Below are 23,179 nucleotides of genomic sequence, written 5' to 3' on the forward strand. Positions count from 1 at the left end.
AAAATAGAACCGCCCCTGTTTACAGAAGAAGAAAAGTATTTTGAGATCACCCCTAAGAATTAAACGGGCACATGTCAGTAGCCGTCCGCGCTAAATGTAGTCCTCAATATTTGTATTTTTCTCTCGCCAGTCGATAGTTTCTTTATGAATATAAATACACTGTATTCATAAAAATATATCAAAATGTATATTTTTTAATTGTTCTGTCAAAAATACAGAGTTTTTTGCCTTCATACAGAATTTATGACGCGTAAGGATATCTTAAAATTAATTGTCTGTTCGGCACTTAGTAGTGTGTGGGCCCTCTGGCGGGGATTTAAACAGTAGGCGAACGGAAATACATACCGGTCAGTGTGTTATAAAAATAGACAGCAATTTTACAGGTAGATCTATATATACTTTACCATTGTTTTAGCTTCTAAATTCTGCAGAATTATTACTGTATTTTATCAGATGTTTATTCGTGTCGCGTGTAATTTCGTTGTTACTGCAGTGGCATTGTTCAAGCGGTTACGTGTGCATGTAGCGTGACGATTTTATTTACATCCTTGCTTCCGTAACTTTTCAGATAAGTGTTGAGTGACTTAGAGAAATGTTCAAGTTTTTGAGGAGGCATCCTCCTAAAGAAACCGAGGGACGTGAAAGTCAGAAAAAGGAGTTATTTGGTTTTCGCAGGGTAAGAGTTTTTCTTTGTTGGCACAGCCATTATTATTTAAAAGAGGGAGATGACTCACCCTTCTTTTTGTTTACACAAGAAATCAATTGCATATTATTTTTTGTCTTTGATTTCTGTAAGCACATACTCCTGTTATTTCAAGTTGAAATGATACAATTTAAACGTGCTTACTATTCAGAACATACTTTTCTGAACAAACTGGTCACATAATTTGATTGATTTATGAATAATGTTGTCATACAAGATCAGAACTTTGTATGTAATTATTTTATCCAAAAGCTATATGTTAATGGCCATAATCCATGGACCATACTGCTAAGAAGAACTTTAATGTTGCTTATCAGGATGGCTTATACTGTTATAGGTCCTATGATCTGATACATTGATCACCCATCGTCAAGAGGAATACAGGCTGACTCGGACCATGGCTGATTCGGACCAGATTTACTTGGCTTATTCAGCCCAAATTGTTTTAAGTTTTCCTGACACTGATGTCATGAGTAAAAATAACATTTATGAGTATTAAGTTTAATGTCTCATGCAAAGAATAATTAAAATCATTTAAATGCATAAATGATGCATTTTAGTTTGTCAAAACTTCTTACCTGCTTGTACGGTGTATATTTTATCCTACCATCATACAAGATACAGCACAAAATCCGTCCTCTAAGACTCTAACAGAGCTCCAGATAAGATGCGTATTTGCGTAAATACGTTTTGAAATTTACAAAAAAACGCATTTAAAATCAAACCTACGCGTACTGATACGCATTGAAAAAACGGGATACGAATTTTACTTGATTTAAGTGCGTAATCCAATTTTATCGTAAATCAAGCACATTTTTGTATTCGAGTTCAACAAATAAAAATGGTGTCTCATAAAAGCAAACGCAAACGATATCGTAAAGTAATGCCATTTTCTTCTTCAAGTATATTAGTGTGTGACAAGAGATGACTCGGACAATGCCTATCGCTAAGCACGTGATCTATGATATATATAATAGGTAACTGTTGAAAAAGCCGAAGCACCATACATGTTGGTGTTTCTGAGAAAAACATTGACAGTCAAAGTATCACTGGCTGTTGATATATCGCAGTGGTCAGTAACTGAAATTAAGATGTAGTGTAAGATGTAATGTATGCAGTAAACAAAATGTTAAAACTATTTGAATGAAGGCTAAAAAATATTCAGGAAAACAGCATTGGTCGACAAAGGCACTTCAGCGGAGCACATGAATATCAGAAAATTATACAAACGAACAGTTATTATTATTACCCTTTTAAATGATTTCGAATTCTGAAAAACCATTTAGAATTCTAAAATACCCTTTTGGAAAAACATCTAGGAGTAAAATACCATTTGAAAAAAAAACTAGGGGGTAAAATACCCTTTAACCTAAAATCTTATCTGGAGCTCTGCTCTAATAAATTTTGCTAAATATCTAGTCAGTGTCAAGATATCACTTTTGCGGGAACTTTTGAAATCACATATTTTATCAAAATTTTGCATTTAAATCATCACCATTGTATTGGAAATGTCTGAACTTAGAAAATGAGGTGTCAAATCAAAGGTTTTATCCTGAAACAAAAAAGTTATTGCTATTTTTCACTTTTACAGCACTTCAGCCGAAAATTTTGAAAATATTTATTTTTCGTATTTTTCATTGAAACTGTTATCATTGTATTGGAAATGTTCTAACTAAGAAAATAAATGGTAAAATCACAAGTTTTTATCCGGAAACAAAGAAGTTATTGCATTTTTTCGATTTTCCACAAACTGAATTACACTTGCAAACGTCATATTATATGACGTCAAGTCTGCACGCTGTTGCTCTTTCCAACGTCCTTTTCCCAATTTTCTGAGCAGGTAGGATAAATGGAATATTAGATTACTGTCTGAAAAAGTTTAAATTTATTAGGCTCATCCACGAAAAAATATATGGCTCGGCAGAGCCTCGCCTAATATATTTTCTTCAACTTGCCAAATAAATGTTTATGCCTTCTGGTTAGGGATGAGGCAGCTCTGAAATGTACAGTACAGAAAACAATGTTTAAATGTAGGGAAATACGCAAGTCTGACTGAAGTTTCTGCATGCAGAGTTAAACACAACAAAAATTATAAATTGTTGGCTTATATATATATATGGATGAGAATGATTATCACCTCTAATTGTTTACAATTTATTTTCAGCTGATTGAACATGGATTTCCTAGCAAGCCATCAGCTCTTGCCTTTGACCCCAAGTTGAAGCTCCTGGCTATTGGAACAAAGTCTGGTGCTTTAAGAGTGTATCCTTTTTGCTTACATGTTTTTACAAAGTTTTTATATTTTACACTGCCACTCTGGTGCATAATTATAGAAAATAAAGTAAAAAAATGTACTTCAGGATGATTTCTTAAGATCAGATAAGGGAGATACTTGAAAGTGGTGGATCCATTACAAGTTTAGTTTTACCTATCTAGGTCTAACATGATTATTTGATAGACGAATACATGTCAGAATTGCTTAACGAGGCCCTAAATTTAAGTTGTAGAAGAAAAATGTGCGTCTAATTACAGATCAATACCACTCGTTCTTTGCATTTCAACTTGACAAAATAATGAAAAAATGAACTAACTGCTCCATTGTAACTTGTGAATCAATGGGCTTTGTGTATCCTGTTTAAAGTGGTTTTGAAAAAATATTTTCATAGTGCAAATGAAGCTGAATGTTTTCAATGGTGTTGTTTAAATGAAGCAGTCAACCTCTCGTATGTTTACTTAGAGGATTTTTGGTTATTTGTCAAATTTTTCTGATCACTTTGTGCCAGACACCAAATGTTATTACAGGGTTGCATGTATTCATATAATGAGGCATTGTTCAGATTGAGTCATTATTTATTCAAAGGAGGACTGAAAAGTTGGATTGTTTTAAATAGAAGCTTAATTTTGGCATATTGGTATTTTCTAGTCAGTAAACTTGTTAAAAGGGGAAACTGGACTCTTCTTGTTTTCTGTTTATTAGGGGAAAAGTAAATTGCATGGCCTAGATCAAATTTAATGAATAAAATTCCTTTTTTGTACATGCAGTGACATTTTTCCTGGTTTTTGCATAGATCTATTTTAGCAGCTTTAATGTGTTAATGGTTATATGAGGTATTTAATTATTCAAAGATATAATGTGCAACATCTGTTGCTTCTGGTGACATGTTTGTATGGATTTTAATAATAATACCATATGACTAGTTATTCAATATGTGAAAAAATAGCTATATTTACATGATCTGTTAAAGTTTCAGTTTTGGGTATTTTTAAAGCCAGTGTACAAGAACTTGACTCATGTCTTAAAGGGTATCATCTGTTTGAAATGTTTAAATGGGTAATCAGATTGCAGTTGTTTCGGTGAACTTCACACAACCCCTCTCCCACACCCTCATAATGCGCTGTCATCTGGTTTATATGAATTAAGGACTCCCATTAATTCTTAATACTCAGCGAGAATTTGTTGATAAAAAATGACAAAAAAGGATTCATGATGGATTTTATCATTAAACTTACCTGGACATGTTAAATCAAATTCAATTACTACCTTATGTTATAGGCATATTGTACCCTAATCTTTGAGAGCAAGATAAAAACCATATTGGTTTAATGAGTCATCATGTACATCATGATTTGTGAACCTTCCGTTTTGCAGGTTTGCCCATTTAGAAAAAAAATAGCGATAATTTCCTTCATATGCACAGGTATCATTACTTTTTATCTTTCAGAGCCATTGTTTCAAACTTTCTGGGGTATTGAAGCTTTGTTTGTGTCATTTGTGTAAACTTCCACAGATCCCTTTGACAGTTCATGAATTATAATCTCTTTATCTTGCTTCACATTGCATGGTTCTAAAAGTTTGTTCAACTGCACCATTGTTTACCTGTCAAAACAAAATAAAGTGTTAACTGTTTCCCTAACATCTCAATTGAAAGATTATCGCCTTAATTTGGCCAAAAATTTCGTTTTTGTAAATCTGTTTTTTGTGCTTTTAAGTTTAACTGCTCTAATGGTTTTCAGTTAGAATGGTAACTAAAGAGATTTTGTTAAAGACGACAGATGTATTACTTTAAATGTGATTTTTGTACATGTTAGTTTGGTAATATTTGTATTCTGTTAAGCAGTCTTAAGCTTAATGTTGTTCAGTTTTTTTTGTTGTTCTAGTTTTGCTTGAATACATATATTATGTACATTCATCATTTAAGAGACATAAATTATAATTATTCAGTTTTAATATATAATGATGACAGTTACAGCTGTCTATTTGGCTTTGGATGATGAGTCAGTCATGCAATGAAAATATTTCATGAGATATTTATCAGAAATAGTTTTGATTTATATTACATTACGAGTCAATTATGCTTTGATGTCTCTGGCTTTATCTTAAATACATTCAAGAAAAGCATATTTGCAAATAAATATTTGTTTATTATAAAGTCAAATTGCCTGCTGCACAGTAAATGGGCCAATTTTTTCAAAAAACATGTAACTGCATTTTATTTATAGAGGAACATCTGTTTCAAGTTTTGTTAAAACTGTTTTCAATGTGTCTTATTAGTATTCAAATGCTGCAGTAAAAAAAAAATCACATAATCAACCAAAAAAAATTTTGAAAGCCATTTTATGGCTGAAAATAGGCCGTTTTTTCATGTAATGCGTTAGCATTGGATTTTTACACTTTTCAAAAAATGCTACACTATTTTCAAATAACAAAATATAAGTTTGATTTGAATACCTTTAAACAGATAATTTTATTAGCTTTAAAATGATGTAGAACATTGATGATCACTGAAGTCGTTACATTTTTATGAATATGATAATAAAGAGTGACTCATGTAACACCGCTGTTTTTAACAAAAATGCTAAATTTTGAACTGAACACAAAATGTCTTAATTTTACATATTCAAAATAATTTTCTTGCTCACTGTCTTACTATGTTTTTGTAGAATATGAAAAAAATGCTTGCAGCACTTATCAATTGACATTTTAGTAAAAAAAGTCCATTTAAGCTCCCAAAAAACCATTTGCGTGAAAAAAAGTGTAACGTCCGTCCCCCACTATTATTTTATAACTGAATATGAATATATTGATATTAATTACTTTCATATATGCTTAATGACATACCTATCATGAAAAAATTAAAAATAAATAGATCTGCAGCCTTGCTGGGGAAAAAATGACGAAATATCAAAAGTTATGTGTAACGTCCGTCCCTGTAACGTCCGTCCCCCTATATATGCTTTTCTTAATCATGTACAAAATGTAGTGTTTTCATGTTTTGATGGTAATATCTGATACTATTATTTCACAAGAGTATGTAAAAAGTATGAAATTATCAAAAACAATGTTGAAAAAAATTTTTTTTCCATACTTTTGAGGATTTTAAATTGAAAACTAGAAAAAAAACTGAAAATTAGAGCAAAATCTTTGTTTTTTATGCTATGTGAGGAAATTTAAATGAAATTAACTCCTGTTTGATAGGACATGCATCAGTAAGTAATAAATATATAAAAAGATTCACTTAGATTTATATGATGTTGTATCATCTTCATCTGAAACATAGGGGGACGGACGTTACAGAAAAGGGACGGATGTTACAAAAATTGTGATAATTGAATACTTCATATGTTCTGATTTTGTTATCCATCAATAACTTTTTGAAGGTTATATATTGATAAATAAAGATGCTGTGTGTTAAATCATTCCCAACAAAGCATTTATTTACAAATATGAGGCCATTATTCAAAAGAATAATATGTCACATGTAACGAGACCTCTGCTGGAACAACAGTTGGCTATAAAAACAACATGAGAAAAATATACAAAACTGATAAAATGGATCCACTTAACTGGGCCCAGTTTATACATGTATATATCTCTGGATCCTTGTAAGATTCTAAAAACAACACTTACCCTCTTAACGAGTCTTGTATAAACACATACTTTGGGAAAACTTAAGCGTTATACAAGGTGCCATAAAACTGGACCCTGTATATACATTTCTGGATCCATACCTAGTCTTTGTAAAAACACTGACTCGTTAATGAACCTTGTATATACAAAGTGATTTCTTTTGAAAAACTGAGAAAGGGGAGGAGCTTGCTGTCATATGCAGATTAGGAGTGGGACTAAATGTGTGAAATTCTTTTAAGTTGAACTAATTTTATGATCCAGGCTCATGCCAGTGATGATGGCCATATGGTTGTGTAGACCCTTAAATTGAATAATTTTTTTTTCTAAATTATGCTCATTTCATAAACAAAATCTGATGTGTCATGGCAATGAACCACAGATATTTTAAGTAAATGTACCAACTGTTGTACAGGGTGCAGGGTATTTTTTTTTCAAACTCATATTAAGGACCCAAATAGTATTTGTCATTACGACATATTTTCCCCTCCTAATGGATCCTTCCTTCAATCCCCAAAACTGGGGAATAGAAAATACTGTCTATCTAAATGTATTTTCAGCATTACTTTCAGATTACATACTTAAGGGATTTTTCTTAATCTATGTATATGAGTATGATTTATAGTGGTATCTGTGAAATTCTAAGTGAAACAAAATGATCCTCCTCACCTCGGTTAAAAAAGTGTTTGATGTCAGAGCTCTTATCCCCTTCTTATGCTGAGATGATGATTGCTGTCACTTTCTTAAAAGTGTATGATAGTATATGATACATATCATTTACATGTTCATGAAAAGAAATACATTTGTATTTTAATACGTTTTCTCATTTTGTTCTGTTTCGTTTTGTTTTATTCTTCAACATAGTTTTTGCAAAAAAAATTGTTAGAAATTATGGTGAATTTGTAACGTCCATCCTAATTTACTTAACTATAGCAGTAAGATGTACCATTACCACACACATATCTTTTATTGAATGACATTAGCATAATAATGAAAATTTAGAAACACTTTTCATTAAGTCAGTGAATACATAAGACGAACACTATCAATTTCCTGATTAAAAAATATTACTGTTTTCTTTTTCCCTCCATATTTTAAGACTCTAATTCAGCATATTTCTTTTTATTTTATTACTTTGTATCATTTTTCATTCATCTAGATAGGTTTAACATTAACAAAATCTGTTTTTATTCAGTAGAGCCACATTAAAGCTTGAAAAACAAATGTATATAATTAGTGTAACGTCTGTCCCCTCAAAATGTAACGTCCGTCCCCCTTTGCCATCAGTTTCTCTTTACTAGTTTTGAAGCCTAAATAAAAAAGAAATGTACAAAAAACTTAAATGTTTAATAACTTATGTTCTTGTGTTTTCATTTAAAAGGTTGTTATCCAATTAAGTATAATATTATAAATGGTAACAGGAAAAATATGAGTATGGCTGTTTTTTCCTTCTCTGCTTCGACAGGTAAAATAACAAAAAAAAATTTTTTCCCAATTTTTGGTAAATTTTTTATAAGTTTCTTGTAAAGATGTACTGGTTTATTGATTTGGTGAATTTTCTCATCTTAATGACAGTAAACAGCTTCAGAAACAAGCTTTTTACATTCCCATGTAACGTCCGTCCCCTTGCCCAACCACTGATAGAAAATGATGTATAAAAACAAAAATTAGCAAAAAGTTATCTATTATTTTACTTTTTCATGAAGTTAAAACATATAACTTCATGAAAAAGGCTTAACAGGTAAGAAATCTTTAACTTTAATTTTTAACTTTGATGCTAACACATTTGGCCCATTTACTGTGCAGCAGGCAATATGCACTGGGGTGAACTAATTGAGGTCAGGCATGTTGTGTATAAATTGGGACTTAATTAGAGTGCACACATGGCAAAATTACAGGACATTTCTTTAATGAGGCAATTAAGACATTTTGACACTTTCTTTGATGGTAACTAATAAGGCCACATTGTGGTAAAGCTGTTAAGTTGTGCAAAAAAATTGTTGAAAACTGCAAAAAGCTATCCAGGGAAGTGGTTTTTAGAAAGCATGAATGCTTTCACGTCGCTCATTTTGATTTTAAAGTCTGATTTGTTTAATTATAGTAAGGTATGATATAAACAAAGGAATATATTTAAAAGTGATGGTTCATATATATTCGGACAGAATTTATACCTCTCTCCTTATTAAAGTTATTGAAAGGTTGAAATTAGGTGAACTATGAAGCATTAAAATTGAGAGAAAGATCAGGAAAAAAATTGCAGACAAGAATTTTCTTACAGTCTTGCATGTCACACTGCAAATAATATTGATTGAATCTTAACTAAATGATAATTCTTTTGTTTTGTTCACTCTCGCATTGCTATGCATGTTTAGTATATTTTAGTTCTTATAACGATGAACTGTACATGTTCAAGTTATATCAATTATAAATTACTGTTCTGTTCTGTTCTGTTCTTAATTTCTCCAATGGTTGGAATATTATCCAGTATAGGCAAAATGCTGAAGTTATGTTAATTGAAATTCAATTATAGATTATTAGATGATAATTAACCAGATGTGGTATCTACACCTATTGTTACGCTATTCTAGACAGGTGCATGCACAGTTGGCAGTTACTCCATTTGTAATAATATGTTGTAATTATATCAACCAAGAGTAAATTATCAACATTCCACGCATACATTATTTTCATCGGTTGTAAACATTGCCAAAATATATTTGTAGTAGTTACTACAATAATTGAAGTTGGTAGAGTTTCAAGATTTATATACCCATCATTCACACCAACTGTGATTATTGCTAAATAGTTTTTATACCATATAGTGGAGCAGGATATTGCAAAAATACTTCAGTTGATGATACAAGCATCAAATTTACAGGACAGTAACTACCTGGCATGCGCTTTAACATAAGATCAAGGGCCACTTGAAATAATGTCGTTTTCAAGATGGCCGCCGCGAAAACAAAATGGCCGCCATTTTGTATTTACTTTTCAGTACTTTATTTGAGGCAAGCATGTAATACATTAAAACGATAGCAATTTTATGCCCCCAGCATCTACTGATGCCGGAGACATATAGTGATTGTCCTGTCCGTCCGTCCATTCGTTCGTTCGTTCGTTCGTTCGTCCGTCCGTTCGTCCACACGAGGTTAACCAAATGGGACCGTTTCATCTTGCATCAATACCCCTTACTAGAATGATTTGATACTAATACAGATGTAACCTGTGACCATTCCTCATCTTTAGACATCACCTGACCTCAGTTTGACCTTGACCTTGACCTCATTTTGGACTAAGGTTGCTTTACATGGGCCATCTCTTGGTTAACCACATGGGACCGTTTCGTCTAGCATCAATACCCCTTACAAGAATGAATTGATACAAATACAGATGTAAACTGTGACCATTCCCCATCTTCAAACATCACCTGACCTCAGTTTGACCTTGACCTCGTTTTGGACTTAGGTGCAAAATCTACCGACAAGGATGCCACTGGGGGCATCAAGCGTTTATTGAACGCAGCTCCTTGGTTTTATTTATACACTTTCGTTTCAGTTTAGAACAGAATATCAATCTGTAGTATTAATATTCTTTTAATTTGTAATCATTTTTTTTATAACTAAGCTCATGGCTTAGACATCTCAACACTTAAGTTTTTATAACTTGCAGTTTTGTTTTCGAACAATGATAAAATCTGGAGCACACCAACCAATATAAGTTTTATATACATTTCACTCAGATTACATTCAATGCAATAAATTAACATCGTTAGTAAATGCGTCTTATAAACCACGAGGGGATACAGCGTGAGCACTTGCACAGTCAAGAGCAACATTTTCTTATAAGGCAAACCTTAAGAAACTAATTCTGTTGATTTACTATACCCATGAAACTATACACATCGGAAATCGTGTTCTAGACGAAACAAAAAAAAATATGCATATACTGCATTTAGTCATTTTCTTAACAGTTGCAACATCAAATTGCTGTGCATAACAGATCTAAGTGGTGGCACTTGCAATTTCCAGTACAGGAAGTCTTTTTGCAGCCACACCTTTGAAGGACCTGGAAGCATTCAGATATAACCGACAATTCCATCCGATAAGGGATCCACACATTGTTCTGCTTCAGCCATCCCCAGTTTGACAGAGGCGGCAGTTGCTGCATGGTAACAGCTGCTTTACCCTAGACATGGCCTGCCTGAAAAATTGCTCGCTTGATGAATTGTTTCAGAGCACTTTTTGTTGGTGGAATCGCATTATACGCTCTTTGTTTCCGGGCAAACAAATCAAGTCGGGCTTCATCCATCTTGCATGTAGTGCTTGATCGAGCATACAATATAACTAATTTTTTTTTCTAATGTATCCATTTCCTACTCAGTTATTGTGTATTTGGCAACACTGAGACTATGAAATACTTTGAACTATAGCTGTTTCACAAACATTCCATTCCTGCCATGCAGATTTCTTGCCCATGTCGACAAATGCAGAAACAGTGTCGCAACGGGTAAAAGCAAGAAACAATGGCAATGCCTCTGAGTGAGGACCAAGTAAGCAAGCCACAAAACACCAATACACTGCCGTAGCAAGAACTAACTAATAATTGTAATTGTTCGGTTTCCTGTCAATGAGGCATGCTTTGCATGAACAAAGATACGATTATCGGCTTCTTCGTGATTACGTGGAGCAAGCGCATTTCTGTTTATATATAAATTGCAAACAATATCAGCACCTTTTGTTGCTGTGATCATTTTATTGGTTTGCACAGTTATCATTATACCCCGAGATATCTAGGGGCTATTCTGGATTCCAGTCCGTCCGTCTGTATACGGAATTTGTCTGCGCTATTTCTCAGCAATTATTTGCCAGTTTTCAATCAAACCCTGTTATTATTATCAGTACAAAGCCAAGTTGCGCCTGTGCGAAGCGGGTTCCATTTGGATGATTTTTCACTTAGTTATGGCCCTTTATTTTTCTTTCTTTATATGTATATGGAAAACTTTTGTCCGCGCTATTTCTCGGTCATCATATGCGAGACTTTTATCATTTTAACTTTAAACCTTGCAGTTATCATTCGTACCAAGTCAAGTTGTACATGTGCAAAGCATGTTCCATTTGAATTATTTTTCACATAGTTATAGCCCTCTATTTTTTCTATATATGTATATGGAAAAAAATGTCCGCGCTACTTATCAGTCATTGTATGTCAGACTTTTATCACACCTTGTTATTACTATGATCATTGATACCAAGTGTAGTTATGCATGTGCAAATACGTTCCATTTGAATTATTTTTGACTAAGTTGTCGCCCTTTATTTGTTTCAAATACGAACAGAGTTACACTGGATTTTTTAACATACTTTATTTGTTAAGTATAACTAGTTGATGACCCTTGGTGATATAATAAAATAAAAAAGTGGAAACCCATAGGTCTCCAAACACGACATAAACGAAAATATTGCAGGCTTGATTTGATTTGTGGTTATGGAGCCTTCATATCACAGAAACTGCCAAAAGACAAGATTAAAAAGCAGATTACATGGTCCCATGTCCATGACCTTGACCTACTGACTTAATTTCTTCTTTTTTTAAGATATTGCCATAAAATTCGAACCACTTGTACAGTTTTGAACAAACATTTCAAAACTGATTTTCAGTGACCTTGATCTTGGCCTACTTTCTTCTTTTTAAGGTACAGCAGTGAAGTATGTAGATCTTATACAGTTTTGCACACCATTTTTTGTGCGTCTTTGTACATTTTCGCCCTGTACAATATACAAAGCAATGTATCATATTTTCAATAACCCTGTTCCTCTGACAATAAGCTGATATCTGGGGGTATTCATCACCATTAGTGATACGTCTTGTTTTATCCGCACGAAAACTAATTAGTTTAGTTTTATTTTCAACGCATCTAAGAAAGCTATTCCATAGGTCTTCTATTAAACTCTTTTCGACATTATCAAGAGTTTGAAATAGAACATAAACAAAAGCACAGATACTTAAAATTACAATGATATATTCAAATTTGGTATCTGTTAATACAAAGTATGTACTATTATGATTTGAAGGCCAAGGGACTATCCTTTTACCGCCTTCAATATATATTTTAACATTTTGCTGTATGGGATACGACTTGTTTTTTTTATATACATATACGTATTGAAGTTGTCACTGAACCCCATGCTGAGAAATATGACATTATGAACTATATCAGTGTGCCCTTGTAGTGTTTGTAGTTCATTCTATATAATCATTACACATATCATTTAATTAAAGATTTTGTTTCAACTGATAAGCAATGGTTCAGTATTGTCATGATTTTGAGATTGTTTCTCAGTGAAACAAAGCAAGAAATGAAGGACAGAACAGAGAAGAGATTGAAAAGAAGAGACGTCCATATAAACCATATTAGCTTATTTCAGGCCAATATCATAATAATATGCTTTCAGGTTTATCTGGGACCAGGATCTAATCAATAGCCGATGGTTATAGCACTGAAAGTAGAAGACTCACAAACATTCCATTCCTGCCATGCTTGGCCGTGATAAGAACGTTATCTAAAAGTCTGGCGGTCATTTTAAAGATGGCGACCTTCTTAAATGGGTCGATATTTGGAAAAGGCAACATTAAAAATAAAACTATCGGATTATGGGAACAAATTGATAGGGAAAAACATGTTACATCCCAAAAAATATGATATTTTAGAAACTTACAGATCCTGATTATATGAAAAATGCCTCAATTCTGGCAGCCATTTTGAAATTTGGAGGCCATCTTGAAAATGGATGATTTTTAGATGGCCCTCGATCATTTTTGAATTTGGGCCATATGATGAACATTTAATGTAAATTTCATACTTGTATCATCAAGTGAAGTATTTCCTTAGATTTTCACACTAAGCTGCTCCACTAATAAATGTAGTTAATGCCTATTTATTTTAGTTGATACACATAAATTGCAGTATACTATTGTGCCTTTGAAAATAATTTTCATAGTAATTAAGTTGGGTGTACATTGTGTAGTGAAACATTCAAGGATCACTTGAAGAGCAATTCTTGGGGTCACACATTAAACCAGAATCCACCTAAAAACCGGAATACACGGGAATACACTTTCTATAACCGGAATACACCTGTATTTTTTTTAATTAAAGGTATTTTTGAAGTTTTTTTGATATAATTCAATTATATATACCATAAATAATCAACATACCAAAGGAAAATAGAATACGTTCACGCAAAACGATTTTATAAGAGATTGAAATTCGGCGACCGCGCGGGAAATTACCATAACCGAAATACACCCGTATTTCTTCAACAAATGCTATTTTTGAAGTGGTTTATGATTGAATTCAAAAATATATATCATAAATAATTAATTTTCAAAATGAAATTAAAATACTTTTGTGCATTACGTTTTGTACATGATTGAAAATCGGCGAAGGCACTGGAAATTTGCGTATTCGTAAATGGATTTCCATGCCCTAAAATTCTCTAATGTACACCCGTATTTCTTAAATAAATCGTATTTTTAGGGTTTATGATAGAATTCAGTCATATCTAAAATAAATAATTAATTTACAAAAGGAAATTAAAATGCGCATAACGTTTTATACAAGGTTGCAAATTTGTTGAGCGCACGGGAAATTTGCGCACTCGTGGATGAACCATAATTTTGTTAGTTCTTTCAAGTTTCGATTTTTTGGTTCAAATTATTTCAAAATAGTCTTTTTATGCAATAATATAATATTCCTTTATGAAATATAGTGTAACCATATCAGCTTCTTTAATTTGTTATTAAAAGCGATTGTGCATAAACTGACAGGTAAATGTGTCAAACAATTATAGCGGATATCCTAGCTGTATGACTTATTTGCCCTTAAGGAAATTACATTATTGTTTAAGAAGAATATCTTAAAAGTAAAGTGTCGTGTCAAAAATATACATGTACAAAGATGCATTTAAAACCGCAACGACATCATATTGCTTTATTTAAAACCACATTTCTATTTACGTTCCCGAGGTAACGTAACCTAACTTATTATGCCACACTAAGAGAAATCTGTTTGCCAAAAATTGTTTTACTCCATTTATTTAAATTGCTGCTGCTTTTTCAGAACAGAACAAAACTTTTCATTATTTGAGATTTTTTTTATTCTGTTCTTTGTACTTTTCTGGTTAAAAGTCTGAATATTATGGCCATAGTATGTATCATTTATTTTACTTTTAGAAAGAAATAAGTAATTAAGATCGCGCTGTTTAAAGTTTTACAAATAATTATGTGAAAATTCGACCGTTTTTATAGAATTTTCCCTACATTACTGACGATATCTTATTAAAATCGTTATAGAATTCAAACTGTATAACTTCTTAAGCGGTGTTGAAAACTTGAAGCGATAATATTAAAAAATGAATGCACTACGCGCGTTTTTTTTTTTGGTACGTGTTGATTAACAAAAGTAACGTCGTAATTAGATATTACGATAGGTCACACGTGCTCGTGGAATGGAAAATTACCGGCATGATGTTTTGTATTTACGATTCTCGGGTAAATTCCAGTCAATCCAAATAATAAGTTTGTTCACGTTTTTCACGATGTAATTTCTGAATTTTGGTTACGACGTAAAAACACTTTTCCTAAATTTCCGGAGTTGACTGGAATTAATAAAACTGATTTTAACAAAATAAGGAATTCTGTAAATGAAACACTGAAAAAGTATTTCAAAAGACTATGTTGATAAAGGAAAACGACTACGATACCCGAGACATTATGATCGAGACTTAGTGCATCCTGAAGAGAAGGAAGGAGTAATGAAAATGTTTAAATCTACAATACATCGCTGTTTTAGCAAAACATTGAATTAATATTGATACGTTAAAGTACATGAAAATAAAAAATTATACTGAATGTACCTGTTTTTCTTCAATTTTTCAATTTGCAATTATAACGACAAGTATGAAATTAAATAAAAGCTTATCATATTTAACTGCACATACCTTGTCAGACATTATTTGTCACATGTCGCACGTGTGTGCTTACAAATATACTGATTAATTGATATAATCAATAGGTGTGATAATCCAATCAAACTCTATCATGACTAATCAGAGGCACGTGTTTGTTACGCTGCATATATTCAAAGGATATTAATTGTGCTTTGGAAGTATCATTCATAGTTTATTTTCTTTTTTATTTGTTAAATGAAATATGAAGAAACAATTAAATAAGTTTCAGTAATAAACACATGTGACATGCCCTTTCCGATCCGCGCGATTTATGTCGGGACCCGTATTTTCTTTATGATTCATTTAAAATCGAATATTGATAAATTTTTTATCTTAAATTATTTTCTTATTGTTTGAAGAAACAATTAATTAAATTTTAATAATCAGCATTCCAGTTTCTAGTCATAGCGACGTAAGCGTAAAACCTTTCCGTAAGGTCGTAAAGTTATAATCTCGTATACAGAATTAACTTTTAATAAACTTCTCTCAAATATTCATTCATATTTAATCTGATTGAACATGGTTCTACAACTTACAAAAAATGATAAAAAGTGTTTATTTAACAGAATACTATTCATTTTTTTAAAAAAGGACGAGTGCATTTATGTTATGGAAACTTCCCGTGCGCTCGCCGAATTCAAATCTCGTATAAAATCGTTTTACGTTAAAGTATTTTATTTTCCTTTTGTGAACTTATTATTTATATTATACACGAATGATTTCTGGAATAAACCCAACAAAAATACCATTTATTAATAAAATACGTGTGTATTTCGGTTATGGAAATTTCCCGCGCGGTCGCCGAACTTCATTCTCGTATAAAATCATTTTGCGTAAACGTATTTTGTTTTCCTTTCGTATGTTAATTATTTATGATATATATGATTGAATTATATCAAAAACCCTTCAAAAATACCTTTAACTTAAAAAATACAGGTGTATTCCGGTTATGGAAAGTGTATTCCGGTGTATTCCGGTTTTTAGGTGGATTCCGGTTTAATGTGTGACCGCAATTCTTGTGGTCTACGGTCGTTTTCCTCCGAATGTTCTCTTCTAGTTTGAGACCTCAAGCAGTCTGCAGTTTACTTTAAAATTAGACTGCATTTTATACATTTTTAGTGGGTCGATTTTCTAGCAGTAAAACATTCTTTGCGCACACTTTTATAGTGATTATTTCCTCCACCTCTCGTTTTATTGAGGTTGTTAAATAGTTGATTGGTTTGTTTGTAATGTCATTCACCCTGCAGTTGGTATTTTTCCTGAAAACAGATACTTCTAGTGAAATGACTGGTAAAATGTACATGTATTATATATGTCATATGGGCTATATCAAAGATAGGTACAGTAAAAGCTGTCTTAAATTAAGCAGCCAGCCAAGGGAGTACATGTATAATGAATTATATATTTGCAATACATATACAAGGCAACCTTTTTGTCTAGTGTTTGACCTGACCATATTCCAAACCTGTTCTGTTGTTATTTACCAGTCTAAGACAGTTCATCCCAGGTGACTTACATGAGAAAGTACAGTAGATACAGTCAGATGTCAACAATGATTATAGTTTTATTGCTCACCTGGGGCCTCTAATGAGGTAAATGGAATATGGTGTTGGGGAGGGAACCTGGATCTGACCGAACCAGTTCCTGGTTCATAGAGCAGTTTTAGAGATGTTGCTTGTTTAACTAATCAAGTTCTCTATATACTTAAATTGTGTAGAAAGTTTGGAATCAAATGTTTTTCTTGTTGTAAATTTATAGAATTTCCATTACCAAATGCCAGTTCTTGAATAGATAGACTTTCCTCAAACTTTTCACCAAACAGCCACCAACCTCATAATTTGTTTATAACAAATAACATCATAATGGTTTTAACTGGATATTTGTTTATGATAAGTGTATAGGTTAATATCTTTTCCCAGTAAGGTTTATGGTCAGGGTTAGGTTATTAGGTTAGAAGAATGTTAACCCCAGACAGAATTGATTTGGATTGATGGCTTAACTATGGTGTTACCCCAGGATAAAGGAGAAATCTATAGAGAATTTTTGCAATCCTTGGAGAAATGAAATATTTCAAATGTCAGGATTGCAAATTTGATGATATTGCAGATTTTTATCTTCACTTTTCAGATAAATGTCAGAGTCATCTCATATAAAAGACATCATCTAAGAAGAAAGAAATACTTTAAGGAACCAAAATGTCCATTTAGACTGTCATAGATCCTTGATCTATAGATATATATGTTACTTCACTTTATAAAATTTTGTAATAATTGGAAGTTTTTAAGGTCAGCTGCAGTTCTTTTGATTTTGATATAAACTTGAGTTTTATATACAATATCCATTTGATAGATAATGGGGGTATTTCAGCAATCTGAACCATAACTCATGGGCAAAAGGGAGGTAATAATGATTGATTTTACAAACTTGTGAATTATGGCTGAAATATTCATGAAGATGCAAATCTTTGATAGAATCTGATGTATTAAAATTGTTCTTATATTATTATCATTCCTAATTAGGCAAAGTGTGATTATCAAATTTATACTTACTCTTAAAACTATTATGAATTGGCAACCAGAATAGAAAAATCAAATTTCTAGAAATGTCTCTGATGAAAATCTTATATGCATTCAGAGCTCAGTGAACATTTTTAATATGAAGTTTCAGACAAATTCATAACTTTACGAAAATCATATTGACCATCTTTAAGTGAAAATGGTCTGTTTCAAATTGGTGTCCATGCTCAGTTTGACAGTAGAAAGAGTCCATACAGACTGCAAGTCTCAATTCTGTAGTTTCAGTTCTCTGACAAAGCGTAGTATGACATTCCCATGTCTTTGTCAGAAGTCAGTCACTTCACTTACTCTGTATATAAAAATATATGATTGTTTTTCCAGAGGACATCTAAATGTAACAGACAATCAGACAGATGCCATAGTTACCAGACTGTTGGGATCTAATAACTGTTCCCATAAATATGTAGTGCAGTTCTTGACTTCCTGATTGTTGCACTGGTGATATATTTCCATTTTGTCATTGTCTCAAAAGGAGGACACTTGGTGACATATTTTAGCTCATGGATTTTTCTCTTCAATACAGTTGTATTTTAAGATGACTAGTTCAAAGGGAAGAGTTGAAACACTCTCAGTGGATTTCCTGACATTCAGATATCAGCCTGCCTGGCAAGTTTACTCTTAATCATACATACTTCTTACCTGTGGGTTGTAATTGATACAAATAGAACTTTGGTTGAGTCACTAAATTACTCAGGATCAACTGGACATTGTGGTTTTTGGTACTTTTACCTATTGGGGGCGGGGGGGGGGGGGGGGGGGGGGGGGTGTGAATTACTATAGTAAATAACTATCTTATGTCCACACTTTGACCTGTATGCTGGCCTGCAGCCAAAGAACTTTCGTTTCATTCATGTCATTACGATTGTCATTTTAGTTTACAGAAATTTGAGCCAAGTGTATTTTCTTTAATTTGTATAGTGCATAACCATGTATGCAAAAGATTAAAATCACAGTAATACTTTTAAGAATGTTAAAAATTAGAAATTTTCAGATATTTAATGCATTAATTTTGAAATCTTTTACTTAACTAGGTATAGTTTATATAGGAGGGGGAAACATCAACATTATGGTGCTCAACCTCAGACCCAAATACACTTCCCTCCAAGTTTTTGGCTCAAAAGCATCATCTTGAAGAAAAAACTGTAAAGAATTCAGTAGTCGTCTGGTTTTGTATTTGAACCCAAACTTTGATTTAAAACTCTTATTAGTTAATGTGTTTGGCACAAAAATTTAAGCTTGTGTTTCAGTAGGGGGTGTCTGTGAAAATGCAGGCTTTAGTTTTAAAGTGACCAAAACATAAGTGTGAGATTTCTGTAGAACAGCATATAAAAATGTAGCAGAGTGAGCTAGATTGTAAGATTTTCTGAGAATGATTTCTGAGGTTTATCTTTCACTACATGCATAATGAATTAGTGAAATCTTGTGGCACAAAGATCAATGGATAGGTGTTGTGATGAATCATTTGATTAGATTATCAGGGTTGCTTACCCCTTAATCAGTGTTATATCTAACTTGAGATCTAGATCAGGAGAGTTCATGATTTTGGTCAAGGAAAGTTTTTCTGCCTTCAGGCTGTACATAAATTATTTTGTTTACAATTTCTTGGTGTAATTGCATAGAAGTTCTCTTCCTTAGGAGATTTGGCAAAAAATCTAAAAACAGTTATGGATCACATGGACCTTTTTAGGGTATGATTATCTGAATGAATTACATTTTAATCTAACTTACCATCAGATGGATTGCTTTTGTACAAGAAATAATTTTTAATGGAAATCACTTTAGTTGAACAGTAGGGAGGCTGACATGTTAACGTTACGGCCTCCCAGCAGCAGTATCAGCCCTTGTAATACACACAGATAATGTTTTCTGAAACAGTGTATTATCAGAGGCTACGGGGTGGGAATCACTTTTGGGAGGGGCTATTGTTTGGCGTGTGTCAGTGTTATAGTATGGTTGTATATTTGTACAATTTTGTTGTTTATGTTTATATATAAAGTTATAGATACTCTCCAGCTCATATTTCAAATTTCTCATAGCCTTATAATTATTATGGCTACAGTTATTTGATAAGTACTGAATAACAGATAGGTAGTGTAAATAGAGTAACTCATCCCTGAGCTTTTATATACATTCCTTTGCCTACATGTGGTATGTGACCTGGTTTTTCTCTCCTCAGTAAAAACTATGAAAATACCCAGATTATACAAATTTCAAAAGTTTAATCTACCGCAAAATTGTCACATTGACCGCATTATTTTTATAATTTGAAAAAATAACTTGTCAATGTTGTTTTTGAAAAGGTAGAATGTGCATACTTAAACAATTGTATTGAACTTATGTTGATCATCTGATGGGATAGGTGTTGTGTTAAATCTACTGTACCAATAAATAGCTGATTTATGATTCCTTGAATAATATATACCATTACTATTGCATTATATGGAATATATTGACATTTTTTAACCAGTTATATGACGTACCGACTTGCTCTTCACTGCTGTGGGTAGCTGAAAGTTGGGATGTAGAAATAGTTCATTTGTCAGCTGGCATAAAGTCCGGTCCTTCCTACATCCACAAAATCCAGCTTACTGCATGGTTAGCTTGATGAAAAATAATCAAAATTAAAACCCGTACTGATCCAGTTCAGTTAAAATTTGATTTTTTCTAGTCCTTCAGACTCATTTTGATTGAAGAGACCTTATTTCACAATGTTTCAAGATTGTTATCTGTCATCAGGCATCCAGATGTTTCATTTTTGTGTCTAGTTGCCTTTGTTGTTGAGCTTGTAACTGCCTGGAGGATGTTGGAGGCAAAACATGACAGAGATATGTAGGGGGAGGACAGCTTTGGAGCAGTTTAAAAAGTAGCAAAGTACATGCAAACAGATACAACAGGAAGATAAATCTTGTTTTGAAACTGAAATTTTATACTTAAATTCAAATATTTAATTGTGAAGTGTTCAAGGGCATTTTTTGCAGTTAACCTTCTCAGTTTTTTAGTTGTTGTGATTTGAATTATGCTAGTGAATGGGTGGTTGGGGGGAAAGGACCAGTTAGTATGGGTAGGAAAGTGAACTGGGAAAACTGCATTTCAAACTATGATATGACTTGACTTACCTATAACAAAATGTCCTACCAGGACTAGCCGAAGAGCATTTTTTTTAAGACAAGAGCATGGTTTTTGCCTCGGAATTGGATATACGTGTAGAAGCTTGTTACATTATTCATTCATATGGCAAAGTCCATTATACTAGTGCCCTGGTTTCAGTTTGTGAAATATTGATCATTACAGATTTAGTCATTAGGCTATAGATAGCAAAATTACCTAGAAACTGTGAGGCCAGGTAGAAATGTCATCATTTCCTATTGATTTTAACTTGATTACTCATTAAAGAGAACAAGATTATGTGCATCAGGCCAAAGGTAATATTGATCAGTTTTCAGAGTGTCAATTTTCTCCAATTTTCAAAGACTGATTATTGATTAGAAATGGTCTGGTTCTATATCTGGAGGTGTTAAGTCATCATGCAAGTTCTGAGATTAACTGCATTTAGAGGATGAGTAGAGTTTAATAGAATAAGAAGTCAATAAATCCTTGAAGCGTAGGAGTCACACAGAGTGAAGACTGAATTTTGATATTAGGATAAGCATATCTTTTTCAGTTCATTTTTGGGGATTTTAACGCCCACTGTACACTCTTAATGTCACCAGTGTCTGTGGTAGTGTTTAAGAATGTTCTGCACTTGATGAATTCTTGGCACAGTAGATCCTTAATTTATTATCCCCCGCCGATGAAATCGGGAGTGGGGTATTGAAATGGCGTTGTCCGTCCGTCAGTCCATCAGTCAGTCCGTCCGTCCATCCGTCCGCAGCCATTTCTCAGTAACTACTTGGTAGAATTTCATGAAACTTGAAATAAACATGAACCAACATACTTCGATGATGCCCGTCAAGTTTTTTTTTTGATTGGTCAATTTCCCTCAGAGTTATTGCCCTTGATTTAATAAAAAATGTCCGTCTGCAGCCATTTCTCAGTAACTAACAGGTAGAATTTCATCAAATTTGAAATAGACATGAACCAAGATACTGTGCTGATGCCCGTCAAGTTTTTTTTGATTGGTCAATTTCCCTCAGAGTTATTGCCCTTGATTTAATAAAAAATGTCCGTCTGCAGCCATTTCTCAGTAACTAACTGGTAGAATTTCATCAAATTTGAAACAGACATGAACCAAGATACTGTGCTGATGCCCGTCAAGTTTTTTTTTTTTGATAGGTCAATTTCCGTCGGAGTTATTGCCCTTGATTTAATGAAAAATGTCCGTCTGCACCATTTCTCAGTAACTAGCAGGTAGAATTTCATCAAACTTGAAACAGACATGAACCAAGATACTGCGACGATGCCCTTCAAGTTTTTTTTCGATTGGTCAATTTTCCATATAGTTATTGCCCTTTAATTGTTTAAAAATCCACAGATCTGTACATAACAAACCAACCAATTGGAAGAATTTCATTAAACTTCTTTCATTCTTTTCCATGAACATTTATTATAAACATGTGATGTTGTGTACCTACACCTGGTCACCACCTTACCTTGGTCCCCCCCCCACCCCCCCCCCCCCATTTTTTTTTTTTTTTTTTTTATTTTTATTTTTTTTTTTTTCATTTTTAGCTCATCTGATTTTTTGAAAAAAAATGATGAGTTATTGTCATCACTTGAGCGGTTGTCGGCGTCGGCGTCTGCGTCGGCGTTGCCTGGTTAAGTTTTATGTTTAGGTCAGCTTTTCTCCTAAACTATCAAAGTTATTGCTTTGAAACTTGGAATACTTGTTCACCATCATAAGCTGACCCTGTATAGCAAGAAACATAACTCCATCTTGCTTTTTGCAAGATTTATGGCCCCTTTTGTACTTAGAAAATATCAGATTTCTTGGTTAAGTTTTATGTTTAGGTCAACTTTTCTCCTAAATTATCAAAGCTATTGCTTTGAA

The 23,179-nt window shown here is 32.9% G+C and overlaps 1 protein-coding gene across 3 annotated transcripts in view; it reads left to right on the forward strand.

Annotated features, from left to right (window-relative positions):
• The first annotated feature begins 246 nt into the window (after positions 1 to 246).
• The window catches only part of LOC123564651 (lethal(2) giant larvae protein homolog 1-like), a 63,950-nt gene continuing 41,017 nt past the window's right edge, over positions 247 to 23,179 (forward strand). For 2 of the 3 annotated variants that reach the window (XM_053537317.1, XM_053537318.1), the window contains exons 1-3: positions 248 to 383; positions 569 to 676; positions 2,868 to 2,965. In XM_053537317.1, coding sequence (XP_053393292.1) covers positions 593 to 676; positions 2,868 to 2,965 — 182 coding nt within the window. In that variant the 5' untranslated portion in view covers positions 248 to 383; positions 569 to 592. Of the gene's footprint in view, positions 384 to 568; positions 677 to 2,867; positions 2,966 to 23,179 lie in introns of all 3 variants that reach the window. The other variant, XM_053537319.1, reaches the window with a different exon arrangement.

The sequence above is a fragment of the Mercenaria mercenaria genome, chromosome 2 (genome assembly GCF_021730395.1).
Source record: "Mercenaria mercenaria strain notata chromosome 2, MADL_Memer_1, whole genome shotgun sequence".
NCBI classification, from domain to species: Eukaryota; Metazoa; Mollusca; class Bivalvia; order Venerida; family Veneridae; genus Mercenaria; species Mercenaria mercenaria.